Source organism: Cetorhinus maximus, chromosome 3 (genome assembly GCF_964194155.1).
Source record: "Cetorhinus maximus chromosome 3, sCetMax3.hap1.1, whole genome shotgun sequence".
NCBI lineage: Eukaryota > Metazoa > Chordata > Chondrichthyes > Lamniformes > Cetorhinidae > Cetorhinus > Cetorhinus maximus.
Genome location: NC_135881.1, coordinates 85596349 through 85622765, shown reverse-complemented (window position 1 = coordinate 85622765; position 26417 = coordinate 85596349). Strand labels below are relative to the sequence as shown.

Below are 26417 nucleotides of genomic sequence, written 5' to 3'. Positions count from 1 at the left end.
AATTGCATTACCATTTCCAACACATGTCTGGATACATTAACAGAGATCAAATGAGTATTCTCTTATACGTCTATGACACTCTTGTTGGATGTTTTGGGATTCTACCCTCATTTTCTGTTTATTTGCTTTGCTAGGGGTGTCTATGTATTGCACTCTTCCCTTCCTCTTTGCTTCAATCATTGCAGCCAAGTCAGCTTCATGAGCTTTGACCCAGTTGGCATAATTTATTTTCTTACACCAAGAATGTTTCCTGCTGTGGTATACATAGGCTCATAGAGCCTCTCCATCATGGCAAAAACCCTGGGAGTGACTGAAAATTCTAAGTCCCGTCCTGAATCTGGCACTTCCCATCTTTGCAGGGGCAGGACTGGAGTCGGGCCTGGGGTCACACTTGTGCAATTTGTTGAGGCAGATATCCATTTAAATCACTGGCTGCCTCCGCTGACGTGGGAGTCTGGAAGAACAGGAGTGTAATCCGGAGTGTGCAGATTGGAACAGGTAAGGAGGTCTGAACTTGGTGGACCCATTTGGTTAGCCAGGGTACCCCTTTGGAGAGGTAAGGTACCCCTTTGGATTGGGTCCAGGGATACTTTTAGGAGAGGTAAGGCACCCCTTAGGATTATTGAAAGTGAACATGATTGTGCACTTTTTATGCACAAAACCACTGGAACTGTCAACCTGTAAAAGAGCTGTTCAGTGTCAAGGAAATGTTAAAGAGCTATCCAGCTGTCAAGGGACTGTCCAGCTGTCAAAGAACTGTTAAAGAGCTGTCTGGCTGTCAAACCTGTCAAAGCTATCCATGAAGGGTCACAGCTGTCAAGGAGCTTTCCAAGGATACTAGGTGAGTTGGCATGGAGGGGGTAAGGGCAAAGTTTGGTGCATGGGTTGTCAAGAGTTGGCACTAAATTGGCATAGGGGATATGGGGGCCCTGGGAGGTGGAAAGAGGGGCACCAGATTGGCATTGGAGTTAAGGGGGTGGGAGGGAATGGGTTGACACAGGGGATATGGAGGCCATGGGGTTGGGTGGGAGGTATGGGTTGGCATGGATGGGGCAAAAGGAGTGTGTGTGGGAGGGGGTGAGGAGGTGAAGGGTGAGGGCTGGAGGAGTGTTTTTTTGTTTTATTATTATTTTTTATTTATTTGAACAGAATGCCAGGGCATGGAGGAAAGCCTTGCACCCAGCCCACCTCTGGACCCGGAAGCCTGTGTATTCGTTCCAGGGTCGCCTGCCCTAACTCCTATTTCAGCCCACCCACCTCCGACCGAAAATCCAGCCTGCAGGCAGACATATCCCCTGTGTCAACCCATGTCTCTCCCACCCCCATAACTCCAATGCGTTCGCCGAATTGGGGAATCTCCCGGCTCAGCGAACCTGACCTGGGGACAAAAATCTGGGCCATAGTATCCCAAAGCGATGTCCCCTTCTCTTCTGGACTCTGAGGTTCACTTGGAATGGATTCTTCAGCAAAAGCTTGCTGAAATTCTACTCTCTTTTGCCTATTCTTGAGGAGTTGCACATTTATTCATGGCTTGTGTTTGTGTTTTTTTTCTTTCTGGATGAAATGGGACACTTACAACGGCAAGAGCATGCTCAGTTCCAGAATCAGTAATATGTATATATCTGAAGATCCGGGCATCCTTCACATTCCGACATTGGACAATAATGAAGTCGAGTAAGATGCTAATGGGTTGAATGGGGCTGTTGCCATATCACTCTTTCTTTGGAAGCACCGTGTTGGTGATGACTAAGTAGTATTGCTACAGAACTCTAGAAGCTGTCCATTTGAATTAATAGCTCCAATAACATGGTGCCTAAATACAGATGGCCATGAATCAAAGTCTTTTCCAAGATGTGCACTGAAGTCTCCTAAAATAAATATTTTGTCTCTTCCTGGTACATTTGTTAACAATTCGATAAGTTCATCATAGAATCTCTCCCTTTGCTCTAGCTCATTAGAACATAAGCACTGTTGAAGCCTGCTGAATTTGTTAGGATACATGCGAACATGAGCCTTTGAGTGACATTTGGGTTCATCAATTATCTCAACCAATTTGTTTCTGATGGTGAAATCTAGTCCATGTTCACACCTTGTCCCATCAGGCTTCCCAGACCAGTAAAACTGATGTTTACAGTTCCAGTTAATGGTGTTTCATTCAGTGCTGCAATATTGATGTTTATATAGGGCAGCTCATGGTTGATGTAGGCTATCTTTCGAGGGAGTGAAGCATCTCTGGTATTTTCCATAACGGTTCAGACATTGCCACATGCAAAGTAATACTTTTTGTAAGGAATTTTGTTTGCGGGCGTTGGGGGAGGGGAGGGTGGCTGAAACGGGTCTTTTATGGCCCTTTTTTTATCGGGCCGTCCCTGAAAGGGGGCAAGCAGGCCATCTCTAAATAGAGCTGTTCGGTCACCTAGGGCAGCTGCACAGCTGCTTCTTCTACATGAAAATGGCCATCACACACTGGCCAACTGAGCTAACAGAACTGTTTTAGTCAGTTCAATTTCTTTAAAAATCACGGGGAGATGAAGCTCGCAAGATGTTTGCCTGTCCAGGTGAGATAAGAGCAACAAGGTTAGTGCAAGAGCCAAGCTGCTCTCTTTTGGCTAATGCACCTTTTCCAGTGGCAAGCACTCATCAAGAGGACTCAGTACACCAGTTGTATCACAATGCTGGAGAGGATAATAAGTGCTCTGCTGCAGGTTATGTGGCTCTATATCATAAGAATACTGTTAAAGGTGCTGGGTGCTTTCTTCTTCTTGTGTTGCTTGATGGAGGGTGTAGCCACAAGGGCCTGTCCAAGATCATTTCTACAGCACTTGGGATTCATCCATAGCCAGAGTTCCCTTTTGCAGAAAGCAGCAGCTGCACAAGGAGTCAGGGACTCCCTCAATAAAGCCGCACCTCAACATTAAATCCCCTCAATAAGACATCCACCTCAATATTCAACCTCCTCAATAGATCCTCACCTCAAAATTAACCCCCCAGCCCCACCTCAACACTAAGCTAAATTATCTGTATTCAAAAAAACTCTGAAGTGTAACCATTTTTCCCAGCTCCCTCCCTGGCTCTTAGGCTTCTCTTCACCCTGAGCTGGTGGGATGCTGCCAGTCTCCCCTTGCCCCTTCCTAGAATCTAGGTCCGGCTCCAAAACCAGCCAACTGCTGAACCAAAGGAATCTATTCCTTAGATTCAGGAACAGAACCACTAGACTGGAAGTTGGCAAATGTAACATCGCTTTTCAAGAAAGGAGGGAGAGAGGAAAGGGTCAACTACAGGCCAGTTAGTTTAACATCAGTTGTTGGGAAAATGCTGGAATCTATTATTAAGGAAATCTTAACAATGCACTTAGAAAAGCATAGTATAATTGGAAGTAGTCAACATGGTTTTACTAAAGGGAAATCCTGTTCGACAAATTTAATAAAGCTTTTTGGGGATGTAACTAGTAGGGTAGATAGTGGAGAACCAGTAGATGTAGTCTACCTGGATTTCCAAAAGGCATTCGATAAGATGCTGCACAAAAGGTTAATAGGTAACTTAAAGCTCATAGAGTTGGGGGTTAATATATTAGCATGGATAGAGGGTTGGTTAATAGATAGAGTGGGCAGAAACAGGGCTTTTTCAGGTTGGCAGGCAATGAATAGTGAAGTGCCGCAAGGATCAGTAGTTGGGCCTCATTTACAATCTATATTAATAACTTAGACAAAGAGGCAGAGAGTAATGTATTTACATTTGCTGATTACAACAGGCTAGGTGGAAAGGTAAGCTGCAGGGAGGACACAGAGAGGCTGAAAAGAGATATAGACAGGTTAAGTGAGAGGGTAACAAGATGGCAGATCGGGTGTATTATTGAGAAATGTGAAGTTATTCACTTTGGTCGTAAGGATAAAAAAGCAGAATATTTTTCAACAGGTGAGAAACTTTTAAGTGTTGATGTTCAAAGAGACTAGGATGTGCTTGTACAAGGAATGCAGAAAGTTAACATACAAGTGCAGCAAGTAATTAGGAAGGCAAGGCGGTGCGGAGAAGGTTCACTAAATTGGTCCCTGGGATGAGGGGGTTGTCGTATGATGAGAGGCTGAGTAAACTGGGCTTATATTCTCTGGAGTTTAGAAGGAGAGGTGATCTCATAGAAATCTGCAAAATTCTGAAGGCGTTTGATAGGGTGGATGTAGAGCAGTTGTTTCCGTTCGTCGTGAAATCTAAAACAAGGGGGCACAGTCTCAGGATAAGGGGTGGATCATTTAGGACTGAGATATGGAGAAATTTCTTCACTCAAAGGGTTGTGAATCTTTGGAATTCTCTACCTTAGAGGGTTGTGGATGCTCCATCATTGAATACATTTAAGACTCCTTGAGAGTTTTGGTCTCTTAAGGAGTTAGGGATATGGGAAGCGGGCAGGAAAATGGAGTTGAAGCCCAAGATCAGCCATGATCATGTTGAATGGCGGAGCAGGCTTGTTGGGCCCTGTGGTCTACTCCTGCTCCTATTTCTTATGTTCTTATGTTCAAATTCCCCCACAGCATAATATATTTAATATATAATATTTAATATATGATAAGATTTATAACTCTGCAGTCGACAAATGTTCCCAGTCTCCCTTCCCCGAGTCAGTCTGTGTTTATCATTCCAGATCCCATTTCCCTCTGACCCACTGCCGCTCTCCCCCTTCACTTTATCTAGACCTCTCATAATTTTATACACCTCAATTAAATCTCTTCTTTGCTTCCACTGCTCCAAGAAAGCAATCACAGCCTATCCAAAAGTAAAATACTGCCGATGCTGGAAACCTGAAATAAAAACAGAAAAGGTAGCATCTGTGGAGAGAGAAGCAGAGTTATAACGTTTCAAGTCAGGGAAAAGCTTGAGATATAATAGGTTTTGAACAGATGAAATAGGGGAAAGTGGGGAAAAAAAAGAAGGGAAGGTCTCTGATATGGTGGAAGACAGGAGAGATTAAATGACAGAAGAGTTGGTGTTGCATGGCCAAAGGCAGTGGTAAAGAAAGAAAGCATGCGATCAGAGGAGGGCTGAATGGCAGAATGATGAACAGCTGCCATCTGAAGGCAAAAGCAAGAGAAAAACATGAGTAAGACCAAACCGCACAAAGAAAAGGTAACAAAATGCAGGGGGGGTGGTGGGGGTGGGGAGGGGAGGGGGAAAGAAATTGGTGCCTGAAATTGTGAACTCAATGTTGAGTTTGGAAGGCTGAAAAATGCCACCTAAATCCATGATTTTCTGATGTCCTCTGTCACTTTAACACTTTCCAATTCCCTGGCCCTAACTGTCTCCTTTTCACCATCAACATAAGGACATAAGAAACAGGAGTAAGAGTAGACCATTTGGCTCCTTGATTCAGCTCTGCCATTCAATAAGATCATGGCTGATATGATTGTGGCTTTAATTCCATTTTCCTGCCTGGCTCCCATAACTCTTGACCCTCTTGTAGATCAAAAACCTGTCTAACTTGGCCTTGAATATATTCAATGACCCAGCCTCCACTGCTCTTTGGGGTAGAGACTTCCCAAGATTAATAACCCTCCGAGAGAAGAAATTCCTCCTCATCTCCTTCTTATATGGGAGAACCCTTATTTTGAAACGGTGCCCCCTAGTCCTAGATTTTCTCACGAGGGGAAACATACTCTCAGCATTCAACCTGCCAAGCCCACTATGGATCCTTTATGTTTCAATAAGATCACTTCTCATTCTTCTAAACTCCAGTGAATATAGGTGCAACCTGCTCATCTTTATCTCATAAGGCAACCCCTTCATCTCATGAATCAATCTAATAAGCTTTCTCTGAACTTATATATTCCTCCTCAAATAAGGGCCCTTAAAGGGCTCCTTAAATAAATTGTACAGTTGTAGCAAGACTTTCCTACTTCTATCCTCCATCCCCTTTGCAATAAAGGTCAATGTTCTGTTTGCCTTCCTAATTACTTGCTGTAACTGCATGCTAACTTTTTGTGATACAAGGATACCCAGTTCCCTCTGTACCACAGCATTCTGCAGCTTCTCTCCATTTAAATAATGTTGTTTATCTGTTCTTCCCACCAGAGAGGACAACCTCACATTTTTCCACATTATACTACACCTGCCAAACTTTTTTCCCATTTACTTAATCTGTCTATATCTCTTTGCAGACTCTTTGTGTCCTCCTCCCAACTTGCTTTCCTACCTATCTTTATATCAGCAAATTTGACAACAATAAACTCTGTCCCTTCATCCAAGTCATTAATATACATTAGAAATAGTTGAGGCTCCAACACTGATTTATCCCTGTGGCAGTCTACTAGATATAGTTTGCCAACCTGAAAATGACCCATTTATCCTGACTCTTGTTTTCTGGTGGTTAGCTAATCTCTATCCATACTCATATATTACCCCCAACACGATGAGCTCTTTGTTGTTGAATATCTTTTAGAAATCTAAATACAAAAGGTAGAATCTTACCTATGTTGGGCGGGCTGGGCAGGAGCGGGTGCGGAGCTGATCGCCACCCGCGATCGGCTGCATGCAGCCATTTTATGCAGACAGGCCAATTAAGACCCGCCCAGCATAACACGCAGCCGGTAGCACTCAGTACTACCTATGCAGACGGGGAGAGGAGGGAGAGTCGGGGCCTGCGTTCCTTCGCGCACGCGAAAGAGCGCAGCAATCTCCCTGAGGCATGGAGCTGCCTCAGGGAGATTAAGTAGATAATAAAAGTTTTTACATAATAAAGTAAAAAATTATTTAAACATGTCCCCTCATGTGACATGAGATGGGGCATGTTTGTGAAGCTTACAAAATTTATTTATTAACTTCATAAAACCTTCAGGAAACCCCATCCTGTCCGTGGATGAGGTTTCCTGGAAAACGCGAAGGCGGCTTGGGCTCTTCACCTGACCACCAACCTTAAGGTTGGATGGGCAGCGTTGTTAATGAGGTCAATTGCTTTCTTAGCAACCTTAATAGGATATTGACCCAGCCTATTAATAGGCCTGCGCACCTGCCGAATGCAATATCGAAATGACACGCGATGACGCCGGGACACACGCCCATCATCTCGCGTCATTTTACCCATCGGTGTGTCGGGCCCTGTTCCGATGATGCAACCTTCCATACCAGTATTTCTGCTATGTCTTCCTTTCATCTCAACTGAGGACTCCCCACCATGGAGGTTAACAGGGCCCTCAACTGTGTCCAACCCATTTCCTGCACTTCTGCTCTCATCCTTCCCCTTCCTCCCAGAGCCACAATCAGATTCTCCTTGCCCTTACCTTCCAGTCCACCATCTTCTGTATTTTACGGATCATCCTCAGCAATTTCTACCACCTTCAGTGTGATGCCACCACTAAATACATCTTCCCCTTCCCTCACCTTTCAACATTCCGACAGGACCATTACCTTTGTGACACACGGGTCCACTCCTTAATCACCCCCAAACAGCCAGCCCCTTCCCACGCAAGTGCAGGAGATGCAACGTTTGCACTTTTACATCCTCTCTCCTCACTACCCAAGGCCCCAAACACTCCTACCAGGTGAAACACCGATTTACATGTAAATTTTTCAATTTAATACATTGTATTCGCTGACAAAATGTGGTCTACACTATACTGGGGAGACCAAATGCAGATTGGTTGACCACTGTGCAGAACAACTCCAGTCAGTCTTCAAGCATGACACTGAGCTTCTGGTTGCCTATTATTTTAATTCTCTACTCTGCTCTTACACTGACCTCTCTGTCCTTGGCCTACTGCAGTGCTCCAATGAAGCTCAATGGAAGCTTGAGGAACAGCACCCCATCTTTTGATTAGGAACTCTACAGACTTCTGGACTCAACGCTGAGTTCAACAATTTCAGGTCAACATCTCTGCCAGATTTGTATCTTTTTCTTTGCATTTGTCAGCCTTACTCTTACTTTTCTCTTGCTTTTGCTTTCGGATAGCAGCTGCTCATCATCCTGCCATTCACATCTCTTCTTGTCCCGTTAACACTCCCTTTAGCTTTGCATCAACAACTCTTTAGTCATTGATCTCTCTTGTTTTCCACCTTATCACAGACCTTCCCCTTTTTTTCTTTTTCCACCATCTCCCATTGCTGAAAACCTATTACGTTTCTAATTTCACCCAATCCAATCTTTTTTCATAGCTAAAACTTTCTAATCTTGACATCTCCCCTGTATCCTGTCCAGTGTGATCACAACCTTGCTGTAATTGGTGACCAGAATTGTACTCAGTAGTCTAGCTGTGGCCTAATTAGTGTCTTCTAGAGTTTTATATGCTGAGAGAGAAAAGAAGCAAGATACAATCAAGATGGGGAGGATATTGAATGGAAAGCAAATGGCTAGTGTGTAAAGTGAGGAAGGATTCATGAGAGGAATTCTGCATTGATTACCATGTGAGAACAGAATGCCCATTTATGTGAAAATAGCAAACAAGAGGTGAGTGCATGTTTGAACTAAGAATGAACTAGTATAATGTGCCCATGTGATGGACAGTGAAGGATGCGATGCAGGAGAGGGAATTGTCAACAGTGCTGGGAGAATGGAGGGAAGGGCTGTTGCCAGTTATTACTGAGAAATTGAGAATGAAGAGCAGTACTCACCCTTTCCGCTCTTGTCAGGTAATTGAACCACTTTCAGCATCGCACTCAACTCTGGGGTGATGCTACTGCTGCCGATAACCTCAGGTACTTTTCTCCAGGCCTGGTGAACCTCCATTTTGGGTTTCTTCCTTTCATTATGAGAAAGTGAACTTTTTCCTTCGCCCTCAACTCTTGCACTAAGATCTTCAATGAGTCTGCAGTTTTGCTTCTGACTCATCTTCTACTTTGCAGCAGTAAGACAGTAACATGAGAATGCAAGCTTCCTTTGAGAGGTGCAATCCCACTTGAAATAGGCCTCTAGAGGCCCACTGAAAATTATGTCCAAAAAATGGCTGGCTTCCCATTCCCAATGTGACTGATGGGAACGTCCCTGTCAAATTTAAACAAAGCCCGGGCAATGAAATACCCAGATAAATAAAAGCAAGATAATGCAGATGCTAGAAATCTGAAATAAAAACAGGAAATGCTGGAAAAACTCAACAGGTCTGGCAGCATCTGTGGAGAGAGAAACAGAGTTAACATTTTGAATCCGAGCTCTCTGAAGAAGAGTTGCATGAACTCAAAACGTTAACTCTGTTTCTCTCACCACAGATGCTGCCAGACCTGCTGAGTTTTTCCGGCATTTCCTGTTTTTATTAATAAAATATCCAGGTCTGATATCTAGGTCAGTGAGTGCATTTTGTACTTGCCTCCCCTATAAACATAATCTGATTTAAAACATCCTCTGAATGGCATACTAACCATCTGAATTTGCTGAAAAGCAACTTGGAAAAACACAATTTCTTTAACAACAGAAGGTCAATGTCAGACTGCAGTGATATGTCTCAATTTATATTGATAAATTAGTTAATAACCAGCTGCCAGGTGAGAAGGACCCAGCTGTGTAAACAATCCCCAAACAAATAAGTGGTTCTATTATACACCAGTTGGGATTGTTGGTGAAATTGTCTGGAGCAGTCTTTCTCTACTAATAGTCTGAACTAAACACTAAAAAACATTAAGATACTAAAGGAAACTCATATCACATTCCTGGTGCAGTTCTGTCTCCTGGCAGGGCCTTGCATTAGGAAATGATGGCAGAAGAGAAGTAGCCCTGCCCACTGGTCTTATGGCCCTCTGTCAGAAGGACTCCAGGCCCAAAAATCAAACAAAATTTAAAAATAATTATAACCTACTTTCAGCCCAGTTTTCAACTTGCTGCCTGGCCCCTTCAAACCCTTTGAACAGTGGGAAGGGTCAAGCAAAATCCCTCACCATCAACTTTATGGGGTACCCATACATTTGGAAATTAAGGTCAGAAAGTCTCCTCATGTCTCATTTAGATTTGTCACACATCTCACAGTCACAAGTGCCATGATAGCCTTCCCTCTAACAGAAGGTCAGAAGTGGGCATGTTTGCTGACAGTTGCACATTGTTCAGTACCATTCGCCACTCCTCAGATACTAAAGGAGTCCATTCTATATGCAGCAAAGTCTAGACAACATTCAGGCTTGGGCTGATAAGTGGCAAATAACATTCATGCCACACAAGTGCCAGGCAAAGACCAGGTCCGACAAGAGAGAATTGAATCATCTCCCCTTGACATTCAATGGCATTACCATTGCTGAATCACCCACCATCAACATCCTGGAGTTACTATTGACCAGAAATGTGACTGAACCAGTCATATAACTACTGTGGCTACAAGAACAAGTCAAAGGCTGGGTATTCTATGGCAAGTAACTCATCTTCTGACTCCCAGGTATAGATGTCCACCATCTACAAAGCACAAGTCAGGAGTGTGATGGAATACCTTCCACTTGCCTGGATGAGTGCAGCTCCAATAATACTCAAGAAGCTCAATACCATCCAAGAACAAAGCAGCCTGCTTGATCAGCCTCCCATCGATCACCTTAAAAATTCACTCCCTCTGCCAATGGAGCACAGTGGGAACAGAGTGTACCACTTACAAGATGCATTGCAGCAACTTGCCAAGGTTCCTTCGACAACATCTTCCAAACCTATGACCTCTACCACCTGGAAGAACAAGTGCATGGGCACACTACCAACTGCAATTCTCCCTCCAACTCACACATCATCCTGACTTGGAACTATATTGCCATTCCTTCACTGTTACTGAGTCAAAATCCTGGAAATCTCTCACTAACATCACTGTAGGTGTACCTACACCACATGGACTGCAGCGGTTCAAGTAGGCAGTTCACCACCACCTTCTCAATGGCAATTAGGGATGGGCAATAAATGCCAGCCTTGGCAACAACATTCACAACCTAATAACAAGAAAAGCAAGCACTAGGGTCACGGATACCTAGCTATTTCCTTAATAATTGATTCAGTTTTCATTGCAGGGGTTGATATGTGCAAAGAGGAACAGTGATGAGGGAGAAGATCCACTGGCAATTCTTATGATCAGGGGACAAGGAAGCTTGAAGTGGGATAGCGAGGGTTATTCTGTCTGGAAAATGGCATCCCTTATCAGGGTCTGTCCAGTCTCTGGCAACCTGCTTTGCAGAGCAACCTCCTGTGCTTTTAGGTCTGTCATGAACACTTTAATAGCAGAAAATGGTTCATCTTCATGGACTTAGAACATTCTAGAAGAATTTGTGCTTTAAAAGACACTGTCCCTTAAAGATTTAATGCAGGACTCTGATTACTATTCCTCGAAAAAGCATCCTTTTACAAGAAAGGGTAATTAAGCAATTGAAAAATAAACTGTCAACCCCTTAACCTGGGTGAACTGTGTACAAAGGGGGTCACATGCGTTTTATGGCTCTGAAGGAAAAACATGCCTGGAAGACTATGTTTTAAAAGAGGATTTTGGTTTCGCTTTGAGAAGAGCAGGACCAACTGCTTGAGAAGAAAGACAGCAGCCTTTTGGAGTCCACAGATGGAAGTGAATATAAGCTGCTCCTGAGATGTTCTACATGCTGGAATTGATTGGCCTCAAGTATTCCATGAATCTGCCTGAAAAGCAGTGCAGAGTCATTGATTATTTCATGGATCTGTGTGTGTGTGTGTGTGTATGTGTGTGTGTGTATGTGTGTGTGTGAGAGAGAGAGAGACTTAGGGTATCTCGAAAGAGTAACTAGTATAATTTCATATTCCATACTGTGTGTTGATAAGCTTTGCCTTTCTATTCAACAAGACTGGTTTGTAATAAACTAATAAGCTTGTTGTTTATTGAAAGAAGCCTGGTTAAAGTCTCTTTTATTCTGGGTCCCATTAATGAAGGTAAACAATTGGCCATGTTGGTGAGTAAATTAAATTTTTAATCTAATGGTATGACCTGTGGAGTAGTGGGGCTAGATCAACTGTGCACTCCTCCCATCCGGGTCGTGACAGATCCTCCTCAAGATTGCTATTATGTGCATGTCCTCCAAGTGAGTGTCTTTCTGTGGTGATGTACAAAATGCATCAAGTCACAATGTCTTGGATATTTTGACTGGTTGGTACTGCATCATGCCCATGTTGTATCCAAGCAAAAGAAGTGCTGCTTCAGAACACCAACTGCAATTTTATGATGGCCCTGCTATTGTGTGTATAGATGCTAAAGAGAAATAATAAAATAAGAGATGAGTGGGTATCTTGATCCTCAAGGGATCAGCCCCCCTATATGTGAAATCAAGAGTGGTGAATGGCGGACAGGTGTAAATGAAGAAATTATGAGAGCTGCCTGGAGATTTGGCTCTGGTATAAATAGCTATGCACAAGTTGCATGTTAATTGAGTGGAAGTCCTTATGGTTCATATAAGGGCACTCCTTTTCAGCTGAACCATGAGTGGCACCAATTACTACATGGACTTTGGAAAATCCTACTCTGCAGCAAAACCTGATGAAGTAAGCATGGTACTGCTCCTAAAGGTCCAGGGGTAGCAGGAGTGGGTTGGGGGTTGGGGTTGCGGAACTGGATGTAATTGTAGGTGCTTCATAACAAGGCATCAGTTATCTATTTTATGCAGGAAGGTACTGCTGACTAACAGATGTTATTTATCTCAGATATAACATGAGGTAAAAATATTTCAGGCAGTAGTGACCTGGATTGGCAACGGCAGGGTTGTGCGTGGCTAAGGGAAAGCTGCAGGTTCTCTGGCAGCAGGTGGCAGAACTCCCTGGAACATTCAAATCAATTATGGCACTGCTCCTTTAAATGTTCCAGAAGCATCCTGCATGGTGTGACAATTTTGTTCCAAGAGGGTTATGACAAAAGAAAAATGGCATTTCAGTGTTCCTGATCTGCATTTCATCCCAATGGTGGGAATGGGATCCTGGAATGAAAATTCTGCCCAATGCTTCACCTCCATAGCATTCAGATACACCCTGTCCATCCTTCTCTCAATAAGCCAGCAATAACAGTATCTTAAAAGCTATGTCAATTCAGCTGTAAGGATTGCAGACTTCAATCATACTCTAACACCCCCCAAGGAACACTGCAAATCAATAAACCCCCAGTTGTGCAAATTATTTTTCCAGTCCAGAAACAACAATGTTCCAAAAATCAATAAATTCCGCCTTTTCACTACTTGTTGCAAATCCCTAGAAACTATGCCAAATGACCACAATTGAAGGAAGAGAGAAAGAGAAAAAGAGTTGTGAATCTTACTGCTGCAGGCTGAGGGAAAAAATATAGACCATGTCATTATGTTATACGTGGCCCTGAAATTCCTTGGCTCGCAATCCTGAGGATTACAACATAATGTTAAATGCAATTTTTCTTTTTTTATTCTTCCACCGGATGTGGATGTTGCTGGAAAGGCCAGCATTTGTTATCCATCCCTAATTGCCCATGAACTGAGTGGCTTGCTCGGTCATTTCATGGGACAGTTAAGAGTAAACCGGGGGAGGCAATGGTGTAGTGGTATTGTCGCTGGACTAGTAATCCAAAGACCCAGGGTAATGCTCTGGGGACCTGGGTTTGAATGACGCCATGGCGGATAGTGGAATTTGAGCTCAATAAGAATCTGGAATTAAAAGTCTAATGATGACTGTGAAACTATTGTTGATTGTTGTAAAAACCCATCTGGTTCATTAATGTCCTTTAGGGAAGGAAATCTACTGTTCTCACCTGGTCTAGCCTACATGTGACTCCAGACCCACAACAATGTGGTTGACTCTCAAATGCCCTCTGAACAAGGGCAAATTGGGATGGGCAATAAATGCTGGCCTAGCCAGTGATGCCCATATCCCATGAATGAATAATAAAAAAACACACATTGCTATGGGTCTGGAATCACATGTAAATTAGACCAGGTAAGGACAACAATCGACATGGTCATCAGTAAACTTTTAATTCCAGATTTTTATGATAGTTTCACAGTCTCCATTACTAGCTTTATATTCCACATTTATTAATGGAATTCAAATTCCACCAAATTACAGGTCCACAGGTTCAAATTTCATGGTGGGATTTGAACCTGTGTCTCCAGACCATTAGCCTTGGCTTCTGGATTCCTAGCCCAGTGGCATTGCCACTACACTATCATCTCCCCATATTGTGCGCCTTTTAGCTAAAATCCTCCTAGGGTTTGCAGGATCAGTGGGAACCATATGTCATGTCATTAGCGTGTGAATGGCAATTGCAAGCATGACTTTGAGCACATCTCCATTACCTACCTGCCCAAAACTCTGATGCCCACCTGTGGGGAGATGCATGGAGGTTTTCCGATAGTCTTCCTACCCCTGGCCATGGTCCTATTAACATCACCACCCCTCCCCACTCACCCAAAACAAGCAGGCCGACCTGTCAAAATCTAGTGAGTTCAAGGAGCTTGCCTGGCCAGGTGGCAGCTCCACATACTTTTGTGGAGACCTGTACTCTTGCACTCACTTAGCATACAAGCAATCATTACTATACCAAGTCCCCTTTCAGGCTCAGGAAAGGGAACTCCCAGTTCAAGGAGTAGCTAAGGTTCAGGTGTTAAGGAACTCAAGCTCCAACAACTCATCGACACCAATGCCCATCCAGGACCCTCCACCTCTGCCCGTCCCTCTGACCCCATCCCGTCATCTAATCTGAGCCCCGGCTGAGTATTCACCATACCCCCTGACCTTCCCCTCTCTAATGCTGAACGTTCAGTGCTCAGCAAAGGACTCAGTTTCATACCCTTATGCCCTCACCTCAATGAATTTCAGGCTCGGCACGATGCTGAACTCTTCTTCCGCCGCCTTCGTCTCCGTGCTCACTTCTTTGTGCAGGAGTCCCTCCCCCACTAAACGGACCCTTTTACCCACCTCCAATATTCTCCCTCCACCTGTACCCCTCCCTCTGGATTCTTACCTGCTCTTGATCTTTTCATTGAGAACTGTTGGCGTGACATCAGTCGTCTCAATTTCTCTGTTCCTCTCGCCCGCTCTAACCTGTCTCTTTCTGAACTTGCTGCACTCCGTTCTCTCAGGTCCAACCCTGACTTTGTCATCAAACCTGCTGACAAGGGTGGTGCTGTTGTTGTCTGGCGTACTGACCTCTACCTCGCAGAGGCTGAGCGCCAACTCGCAGACACTTCCTCCTACCTCCCCCTGGAACATGACCCCACTGCTGAACATCAAGCCATTGTTTCCAGGACTGTCACTGACCTCATCTCCACTGGAGATCTTCCCTCCACAGCTTCCAACCTCATAGTCTCCCAAACTCGGATGGCCCACTTCTACCTCCTATCCAAAATCCACAAACAGGACTGTCCCGGAAGACCAATTGTGTCAACCTGTTCCTGCCCCATGGAACTCATTTCTTGCTATCTTGACTCCATTCTCTTTCCCCTTGTCCAGTCTCTTCCCACCTACATCCGTGATTCCTCTGACGCCCTACATCATATCAACAATTTCCAGTTCTCTGGCCCTAACCGTCTCCTCTTCACCATGGACGTCCAATCTCTCTACACCTCCATCCCCCACCGGGATGGTCTGAGGGCTCTCCGCTTCTTCCTTGAACAGAGGCCCGAACAATCCCCATCCACCACCACTCTCCTCCATCTGGCTGAACTTGTTCTCTCACTGAACAATTTCTCCTTAAACTCCTCTCACTTCCTCCAAATAAAAGGTGTGGCTATGGGTAACCGCATGGGCCCCAGTTATGCCTGTCTCTTTATGGGGTTAATGGAACATTCCTTGTTGCAGTCCTACTCTGGCCCCCTCCCACAACTCTATCTCCGGTACATCGATGATTGCTTCGGTGCCGCTTCATGCTCTCGTCTGGATCTGGAAAAATTTATTCATTTTGCTTCCAATTTCCACCCCTCCATCATTTTCACATGGTCCATCACTGACACTTCCCTTCCCTTCCTTGACCTCTCTGTCTCAATTTCTGGTGATAGACTATCCACCAATATTCATTACCAGCCCACTGGCTCCCACAGCTACTTCGACTACAGCTCCTCACACCCTGCTTCCTGTAAGGACTCCATCCCATTCTCTCAGTTCCTTCTCCTCCGTTGCATCTCTTCCGATAATGCCACTTTCTAGAACAGTTCTTCTGACCTGTCTTCCTTCTTCCTTAACCAAGGTTTTCCACCCATAGTGGTCGACAAGGCCCTCAACCGTGTCTGGCCCATCTCCGGCGCATCCGCCCTCACACCTTCCTCTCCCTCCCAGAACCATTATTGGGTCCCCCTTGTCTTCACTTATCACCCCACCAGCCTCCGCATTCAAAGGATCATCCTCCGTCATTTCCGCCAACTCTAGCATGATGCCACCACCAAACACATCTTCCCTTCACCCCCCTTGTCGCCATTCCGTAGGGACCGTTCCCTCCGGGACACCCTGGTCCACTCCTCCATCATCCCCTACACCTCAACCCCCTCCTACGGCACCTTCTCATGCAACCACTGAAGGTGCAACACCTGCCCCTTTACTTCCCCCCTCCTCACCATCCAAGGGCCTAAACACTCCTTTCAAGTGAAGCAGCACTTCACTTGCACTTCCCTCAATTTAGTCTGCTGCATTCGCTGCTCCTAATGCGGTCTCCTCTACATTGGAGAGACCAAACGCAGACTGGGTGACCGCTTTGCGGAACACCTTCAGTCTGTCCGCAAGCATGACCCAGACCTTCCTGTCGCTTGCCATTTCAACACACCACCCTGCTTCATGCCCACATGTCCATCCTTGGCATGCTGCAATGTTCCAGTGAAGCTCAACGCAAACTGGAGGAACAGCACCTCATCTTCCGATTAGGCACTTTACAGCCTTCCGGACTTAACGTTGAGTTCAACAACTTTAGATCATGAACTCTCTCCTCCATCCTTGCCCCCTTTTTGATCCCCTTTTATCTAATAATATGTTTTCTTTTATATAACATATAGTTTTCTTTTCCCACCTAGTTTTATTATTAGTTTTATTATTTATTTCCATCCATTGTTTTATCTCCACCTTTTAGCCTATTTCAATCCCTTCCCCCTACTCCACCCCCACTAGGGCCATCTGTCACTTGCTCATCCTGCTTTCTACCCTTAATGCCACCAATAGCACATCCTTTAGCTAATATCACCACCGTCAGCACCCCTTTGACCTTTGTTTATGACATCTTTGGCAATCGCTCCTTTGCCTCCACCTATCACTGGCCCTCTATCCAGCTCCATCTGTCCCACCCCCCTTAAACAGTACATATTTCACCACATTTCTATTTCTCTTTCGTTCTGATGAAGAGTCATACAGACTCGAAACGTTAACTCTGTCTTCCTCTCCACAGATGCTGTCAGACCTGCTGAGTTTTTCCAGCTATTTATGTTTTTGTCAAGGAGTAGCTACCCTGGTTCCACATCCCCTGGCTGTGTATTACATTGTTAGGAGTGGATCAAGGCAAACAGAAAACTTCTGAGGCAGTTTCATCCCCCATTTTCCTGAGGGGTTTCACCAAACCTAGCCTAGACATAACATAGAATTTTGGCTCCAAGTTATTTTTTTGAAGCTTCTCAATTTCCCCTTAGTCATTTAGCCCTGCATGCAAATCATCTAATGTCCAGAGTTGGGAGTAACCTGCTCCCTGCCCTCCAGCAATGCAGGTCTGAAGTTGGTCACTGGGAAATGGGTGAAAGGGAAGTGGGGTGTACTAACTCTGGTTAACATTCTCCAACTATTCACCCCTCTCTGTGGGAACCACCTAACAGTTAATCACCATCGCATGAAAATTTAAGTGGGGGAGAAAAAGAAAAGAGGGAAAGAGTTGTGAACTTAGGTTTTAATATATTAAAAATAATATGTAATTGTTAAAGAACTCTTACCTTTCTAAGGCGCGCTGCACCGGTGCCAGACTGAATTGCTTCCAGCAATGCAGTTCGTGCCTCTTCTAAATTTGCAACAGATTTGGTAGTAAACTTCCCAGTTTTTGGAAAATCTGGATGAGGAGCAGGAGGAGGAGCAGGAGGAAGAATACTAGAAGATGCTGTAGCTGGTTGTCTAGTTTGACAATATTCTCCTGTTATATCATGTAGTTCTCTCAATATTGTGGAAGTTGTCTGTCAAAATAGTTAGTAATTCTTGTTAGCAAAAATATGTAGCAACTTGCACAATAATTAAACTGAACAAAATAGAAAGTTGCAGTGATCTGTTGCAAGTAATCTGTGAATTAAACTTGTGCATTTTAAAAAAACAATTCCTGGTATCAAAAACCCAATTATTTAAACCTTAGAAAGGGTTAATGATAAGTACACTAACTTTAAACGAGTAGTGTAATTTTACCTTTATTGTGTGAAATAACTTGTTTTGAAAATACAATATAACCTTATTGAAGGTCACAGCTTCAAAAAATTATAGTTCTGCTCAGTACATCACTGAATTTGCCTGTCCAACTTCTTTTAGAGGTTGGTGCAACAGATACAATTGTGGTTCCGTTGCATTTAGCGCAGTATAACATGTCCTCAGAACCACTACAGGTTATTGAGTGTACACCTGCAATTTGCTTACGTACCAAACTGAAAATGTGCCTGTCATAAGTTTGGTCACTCCATGAGCATCTGAATATTATTGCCCCTGATCTGAGCTGGACAATGTGTCTTTTACCTGTGCCCATGAGTCCTTCTCCTGACTTTTTGGTGATGGCCTAAACCACTTGGGTGAGAACAGACAGGTACAAATGATGAAGCTGCTTTATTTCAGACAGCAAATGATCATGTAGAACAGTCAAAGCAAATTCTCACTAGTTAACTCAGCCTTACTTCACTCCTCAAACTGAGAGAGGAAATAAACTTCAACTCTGCCCTTTTGTGAGCTGACTTCTTATGGCATACCTTTCACTTTAATTTTTAACTGTAAGAGTTGGCCTTCTGCATTTTAACTTTCAACTTGGCCAAGAGTTGTGGATCATAGTCCCTTGTTTAGAATCTGACGGCCCCTCAAACATGGGTTTGTGTTGCCATTAATTTTGAGAGTTCATGGGCTTCGTAGTCCTGCCACATCCAGTCGTAAATGGTGGTGGGCAATTAAACAACCAAAATAAGGAGGAAGCTCCAAAAACATCCCCATCCTCAATGGTGGCAAAACCAACCATGCCAATGCAAAAGACAAGGTTGAAGCATTTGCATCATTATCTAGAAATGCCGAGTGGATGATCTACCTAAGCCTAGTCCACAGGTCCACATAATCATAGATGCCAGTCTTCAGACAATTCGATTCACTTCACATGATATCAAGAAATGGCTGAAGGCATTGCATACACTAAAGGCTATGGGTCCTGATAACATCTCAGCTGTAGTTCTTAAGACTTTCCCAACAGGAAAGGTAAACCAACGGTGGCTAACAAAAGAAGTTAAAGATTACATTAGATCAAAGGAAGTGACTTAGAAGGATGCCAAAAAATGTGGGAAACCCAAGGATTGGGGGCAATTTAGAATTCAGCAAAGGAGAACCAAGAAACTGATAAGGAAAGGAAAAAGAGAACATGAGTGCAAGCTAGCTAGATACATAAAGGCAGACTGTAAAAGTTTCTTTAGTTATGTAAAAAGGAAAAGATTAGCAAGGACAAATGTGGGTCCATTACAGGTGGAGACAGAGGAATTCATAATGGAAAATAGGGAAATGGCGGAGAAACTAAATAATTACTTTTTGTCTGTCTTTACAGAATCACAGAATTATTATGACCCAGAAGGAGGCCATTTGGCCCATCGTGTCCGCACCAGCTCCCTGAATGAGCAACTCACCTAGTAACATTCCCCCGCCTTCTCCCTGTAACCCTGCACATTCTTTCTTTTCAGATTACAGTCTAATTCCCTTTTAATGCTACAATTGAACCTGCCTCCAGCACACTCTCAGGCAGTGCATTTCAAACCCTAACCACTTGCTGAGTAAAAAAATTTCTACTTGTATCATTTTTGCTTCTTTTACCAATTACTTTAAATCTGTGCCCTCTTGTTCTCAATCCCTTCACGAGTGGGAACAGTTTCTCCATATCTACTCTGTCCAGACCCCTCATAATTTTGAATACCTCTATCAAATCTCTTCTCAACCTTCCTTTCTGTAACCTCCCCAATCCATCTTCATAACTGAAGTTCCTCATCCATGGAACCATTCTCATGAATCGTTTCTGCACCCTCTCTAATGGCTTCACATCCTTCCATTAACTAATGCATTCTCCATGGCAACACCGCTACCAATCAGAGTCCACTTGCCGACCAATCAGCACTCTCTTCTCATACAGTACAAAGTTGTTGCTTCCCCTGACATTGGTTTTCTTGTGATGGCCCTGATGAGTGCAAGACAAAAAGCTTTGACAAACAATGGGCTACCATTGAAGAGGAGATAGTTTGGTTTCAGTCAAGGTACATTCCCACAAGTTGGAGAGGTAAGAAAAACAAAGCCAGAGCTCCCTGAATGACGACAGAAATAGAGTACGATGAAGCAGAATAGGATGCGTATGAAATATGTCATGGTAAATGGTAAGAGATTAGAAAGTGTAAATGTACAAAGGGACCTGGGTGTCCTTGTCAACGAATGAATGAAAGCTAACACGCAGGTGTAGCAAGCAATTAGGAAGGCTAATGGTATGTTAGCCTTTATTGCAAGAGGATTTGAGTACAGGAGTACCAAAGTCTTACTTCAATTGTGTAGAACCTTGGTTAGACGACACCTGGAGTATTGTGTGCAGTTTTGGGCCCTTTACCTTTGGAAGGATATTATTACCATAGAGGGAGTGCAGCGAAGGTTCGCCAGACTTGTTCCCAGGATCGTGGGACTGTCCGATGATTCTGAGGAGATGACAGGTAGATGCTGAGGAAATGTTTACTCTCATGGGAGAATCTAGAACTAGGGGGCACAGTTTCAAAATAAAGGGTATCCCATGTAAGATGGAGATGAGGGAGAAATTCTTCTCTTAAAGGTTGTTGGTGTTTGGAATTCTCTTACCCAGCGAGCAGTGGCAGCTGGGTCATTGAATATATTCAAGACTGAGTTAGACAGATTTTTGATTGACAAGGGAGTCAAGCGTTATGGGGGAAAGGCAGGGAAGTGGAGTTAAGGCCACATCTCAATGAATGGCAGAGCAGGCTCAAGGGGCCGAATGTTCCACTCTTGCTTCTAATTTTTATGTGAGGAAGTGGCATCTCTTGAAGTTCCAGTACATATCCCCTTTCAGAAGTGGCGGTTACAGAGCCAAATGCACCTTTGGGAAATCCCTCGACCTTTGCAAAGGCACTTGCTCACTCCTATTTCTCTCTGATTAGAGAGAAAACTGTGTTGGTCCCTCTCCTTGTGCACAGGGTCTCGATTGCCTCCCTGAAGTAGTGATGTGAGGTGTTAACAGTGTAGAAGTTGAGAATCATGGTGATCCTCACAGCCAATGGTAGCGCCTTATTCATCCTGTTCTGCTGCTGCAAGTCCGGTTCAAGGAGGTGACATAATTGAGTGATCACTTCTTTGGTGTGCCGTGCCAGCCATTGCCTCTAGCTGCAGTAAAGATAGGAGATATGCTCTGTGAGGACCCAAGGTGGGTATGGCCTTCTACCGAGAGTCCACCTTCTCCCTCTGCTCACAGCTTCCCTTTTCTGCTGCCCATGGTCCATCTCACTGTCGTGCTAAAGCCAAATCAAGAGAGACTGGAATCATAGCCCCAGTGAGTGATAGTAGGCTTTCTGCAGATACGGTTTCAAACTTCAATGTACTCTTTGGAAGCAGTAAGCACCACTCGCTTCTGTCTCCAACAACTTTTCAGAACTTTTCCAATAACATGTTATGTAGTACTTCCACTAACTGCAACACAAATGAAAGTCAAAAGCACCTCAACTGAAAGTCCCATTATGATGCTTTTAAAAAGTACTCGTAGGAGCATGTGTTTGTGCGTGTGTGTTGAGGGGGGGTGGGGGGGTGGGGGTGTCCCTCAAGCAGATCAACCCATATTCAGTTGAGAGTGTTTAAGAAAGGGTTTTTAAGGGTTTTTACAGGATCTGTGACATCCAAAATGGCAGGTTCAGCTTCACATCAGCGTTAGACACCGAGTGACACCACCAAACGCACAGGCTTTCTAGTTCCCTTATAATCATGGTGTGCTGCACCCTAAGTGGCCAGAAGTAGATTATGTGCTATTTTCGGCATTTGGGCGCCAATGCTTCAATGCTTCTGTAGCGCCAATGCTAATTTTTCGAATTAACAAAATATATTTTTCTAATCTTGTTAGTTTTGACTTGCAATTCTCAGTTTTAGCCGAATAACATTTATGTGTCTGACCATTTCAAAGATCAGGATTATGTCCTCATTCTTGAAAAGAAATCAGCTCTATGAGTCTGTTCTTTATGCTTTAAAATTCTAAAATCCTTTGCTGCCGAATATCACTTGTCCACCATTGTTCAAATGTACCTTCCTTGGTGATCTATAAAAGCTTACAATAGCTTCCTTTGACTTTTGATCAGACATCCTCGGATGTGTATGGTGATTTATCACAACTGGAAACATTATGAATGATCAGAAAGCACAACATTTTTTTTCCTTTCCTTTGTTCAACTTTGCTGATGGACAATCTTATGTTGTGTATATATTTGCTAGTTCTTGTTCCAGTAAGCATAACCTTATACATGAATTTATTTCTCATTAAAATGTATCCCCTCTTCCTTACTCCATCTGCTTAACTGATCTAGATAACTTTTAATGCTGTTTATTTCTCTTAAACTTGTCATTCAGCCACATTGCTTGCTAACGTTAGCAATTTAAAAACACAACTACTTTCTGCCAAGTGATTTATTAATAAATGTGAACAAGAAGATACTCAAAAGAAAACCTTCTGGAACTTCACTTATCATTGCCTGCAGACAGAGCTTTTTTTTATATTTATCATCCTTGTGGTTCCTATCGCCAAATCACTTTTCAAACCAACGTACTAATTTTCTTAATTCCATGAGCCTTAGTCTGAAAACAAATTCTCAAATGTATAGCTTTATTATATTCTGTTTCTGAAAACCAAAGTAATTTATGCATAGTGAATGACTCTCATCCAAATGTTTTATCACTCTCAAAAAATTTGATCAGATTATTGAAGCAAATCAGATTGGCAAAGTGACAACTAAAGCAGTAGGATCAGGCTGCACACTCATTGGCTGAAGGTCGGCAACATGTGTTTTCTCCTGGTTGGTTCATTTAAACAATGCCAATTTATTCAATCAAGCACCTGGCCCTGGTTCCTTACTGAGCCACATCTTGCGCAGTCATCTCTCTATAATCATTACCAAGTACCAGACATGATTTCTGATACCACGGCAGGTGTGCTGAATATGGTATTGGTAACAATCAATCTTCCTGTCATACTTTCTTTCATCTTGCATCATGAAATACTTTGATTGGGGTGCTTTCAAAATGTTTCCCAGCAATATGTAACATTGACATGCCAAAGGGCACTGCACTTGGCATAGCTTCCAGTTAGATGGCATGATATTTGTTGAAGTGGTATGAACATTGATATCATGGGTACCAATTTACAGATCTTGTCTTCTTTAAGGATCCTTAAGTCTTGGAAAGAGTTTCTGTATGGTCAACTAACTTGTTTGAATTTTTTGATTAGATAACATGATCAGGGTCATGCAGTCAATGTGGTATACATGAACTTCCAAAATCAATTTGATAAAGTGCAACATAAAAGGTTTCTTAGCAAAGTTAGAATAAAAGGGACAGTAGCAGCAGGGATACAAAATCGGCTGAGTGACAGGAAGCAGAGAGCAATGGTGAATGATTGTTCTTCAGACTGGAGCTAAGTATATATTGGGTCTCCCCAGGGGTTTGTATTATCACCCCTGCACAACTGGAAATTTGAGGATGACACAAAACGTGGAAGTATTATAAACTGTGAGGAGGATAGTGATAAACTTCACGGTGACACAGGCTGGTGGAATGGGTGGACAAATGGCAGATGAAATTTAATGCCAAGAAGAGTATAAGTAATTTGTTTTGGTAGGAAGGACAAGGAGACACAATGCAAAATAAAAAGTACAATTCTAAAAAGGGTACAGGAGGTGGTTGTCTTATGAAGAAAGGTTGAGCAGGTTGGGCCAAACTCATGGGGTTTAGAAGAATGAGAGGTGATCTTATTAAAACTTATAAGTTTCTGCCAGAGCTTGACAGGGTAGATGCTGAGAGGATGTTTCTCTCTGTGGGGTATCTAGAACAAGAGAACCTTAAAAAAGGGGTCTCCCATTTAAGGTGGAGATAAGTAGGAATTTCTTTTCTCAGAGTCATTAGTCTTTCAAAATCCCTTTGACGAGAGCAGTGGAGGCTGAATCATTAAATATATTCAAGACTGAGTTAGACAGATTTTTGATTGACAAGAGAGTCAAGGGTTATGGGGACACACAGGAAAGTGGAGTTAAGGTCACAATCAGATCAGTCATGGTCTTGTTGAATGGAGCGGGCTCGAGGGGCCGAATGGTCTACTCATGCTCCTATTTAGTGGGCAAAACATTTGGCAGGTGGAGTATAACATGGGTAAATGTGAACTTGTTCACTTTGGCATGAAGAGTAGAAACGTGGTATACTATTTAAATGAAGGAAGATTGCAGAACTCGGTGATACAGGGGGATCTGGGTGTCCTGGTACATTTTTTTTATTCATTCATGGGATGTGGGCATTGCTGCCTAGGTGAGCATTTATTGCCCATCCTTAATTGTCCTTGAGAAGGTGATGGTGAGCTGCCTTCTTGAACTGCTCATGCAGTGTAGGTGTATCTGTTAGGAAGTTCCAGGAATTTGACCCAATGAAAATTCTGAAGGAGATAATCTATCTCCACTTGGAGAGGCAAGGTTTAATCAGGAATAGTCAGCATGGCTTTGTCAGAGGGAGGTCATGCCTAACAAATTTGATCGAATTTTTTGAGAAGGTGACCAGGTGTGTAGATGAGGGTAGTGCAGTTGATGTAGTTTATATGGATTTCAGTTAAGCATTTGACAAGGTCCCACATGGGAGACTTATAAAGAAGGCAAATGCACATGGGATACAGGGTAATTTCATGAGGTAGATTCAAAATTGGCTTAGTTGTAGGAGACAGAGGGTGAGGACAGAGGATGTTTCAGTGACTGGAAGCCAGTGTCCAGTGGCGTACCACAAGGATCTGTGCTGGGTCCCCTATTATTCGTCATTTATAAAAACAACATAGATGACTATGTGGGGGGGGTAGGATTAGTAAGTTTGCGGATTACACAAAGATTGGCCAGGTGGTTAACAGTGAGGTTGAGTGTCTTGGGCTAAAGGAAGATATAGACAGGATGGTCAAATGGGCAGATAAGTGGCAGATGGAATTTAACCCTGAAAAGTGTGAGGTGGTACACTTTGGAAGGAGTAATTTGACAAGGAATTATTCAATGAACGGCATGACACTAGGAAGTTCTGAGGAACAAAGAGACCTTGGCGTGTGTGTCCATAGATCTCTGAAGGCGGAGGGGTATGTTCGTGGGGTGGTGAAAAAGGCATATGGGACATTTGCCTTTATCAATCGAGGCATAGATTACAAAAGTAGGGAGGTCATGTTGGAATTGTATAGAACCTTGGTGAGGCCACAGCTGGAGTGCTGTGTGCAGTTCTGGTCGCCACATTATAGGAAGGATGTGATTGCACTGGAGTGGGTGCAGAGGAGATTCACCAGGATATTGCCTGGGATGAAACATTTAAGTTATGAAGAGAAGTTGGATAGACTTGGGTTGTTTTCGTTGGAGCAGAGAAGACTGAGGGGTGACCTAATCGAGGTGTACAAGATTATGAGGGGCATGAACAGGGTGGATAGGGAGCAGCTGTTCCCCTTAGTTGAAGGGTCAGTAACGAGGGGACATAAGTTTGAGGTGAGCGGCAGGAGGTTTAGGGGGGATGTGAGGAAAAACTTTTTTACCCAAAGGATGGTGATGGTCTGGAATGCGCTGCCTGGGAGGGTGGTGGAGGTGGGTTGCCTCACATCCTTTAAAAAGCACCTGGATGAGCACTTGGCACGTCATAACATTCAATGCTATGGGCCAAGTGCTGGTAAATGGGATTAGGTAGGTAGCTCAGGTGTTTCTCATGTGTCGGTGCAGACTCGATGGGCCGAAGGGCCTCTTCTGCACCGTGATTCTGTGACAGTGAAAGATCAGTGATATATTTCCAAGTCAGGATGATGAGTGGCTTGGAGGGGAACTTCCAGGTGGTGGTGTTCCCATGTGTCTGTTGTCCTTGTCCTTCTAGACGGTAGTGGTCATGGATTTGGAAGATGCTGTCTAAGGAGCCGTGGTGAGTCCCTGCAGTGCATCATGTGGTGCCAATCTAGCGGGCCGCTTTGTCCTGGAGGGTGTTAAGCTTCTTGAGTGTTTTGGAAGCTGCACTAATCCAGGCAAGTGAGCAGTATTCCATCGCACTCCTGACTTGTGCCTTGTAGATGGTGGACAGGCTTTGGGGAGTCAGGAGG

The 26417-nt window shown here is 43.7% G+C and overlaps 1 protein-coding gene across 4 annotated transcripts in view; it reads right to left on the bottom strand.

Moving 5' to 3' along the window:
* cobl (cordon-bleu WH2 repeat protein) overlaps positions 1-26417 on the bottom strand; it is a 536382-nt gene that overhangs the window by 39370 nt on the left and 470595 nt on the right. For all 4 annotated transcript variants that reach the window (XM_078538619.1, XM_078538620.1, XM_078538621.1 and 1 more), the window contains one exon: positions 17803-18036. In XM_078538619.1, the coding sequence (XP_078394745.1) occupies positions 17803-18036 (234 nt within the window). The remainder of the gene's footprint in view (positions 1-17802; positions 18037-26417) is intronic.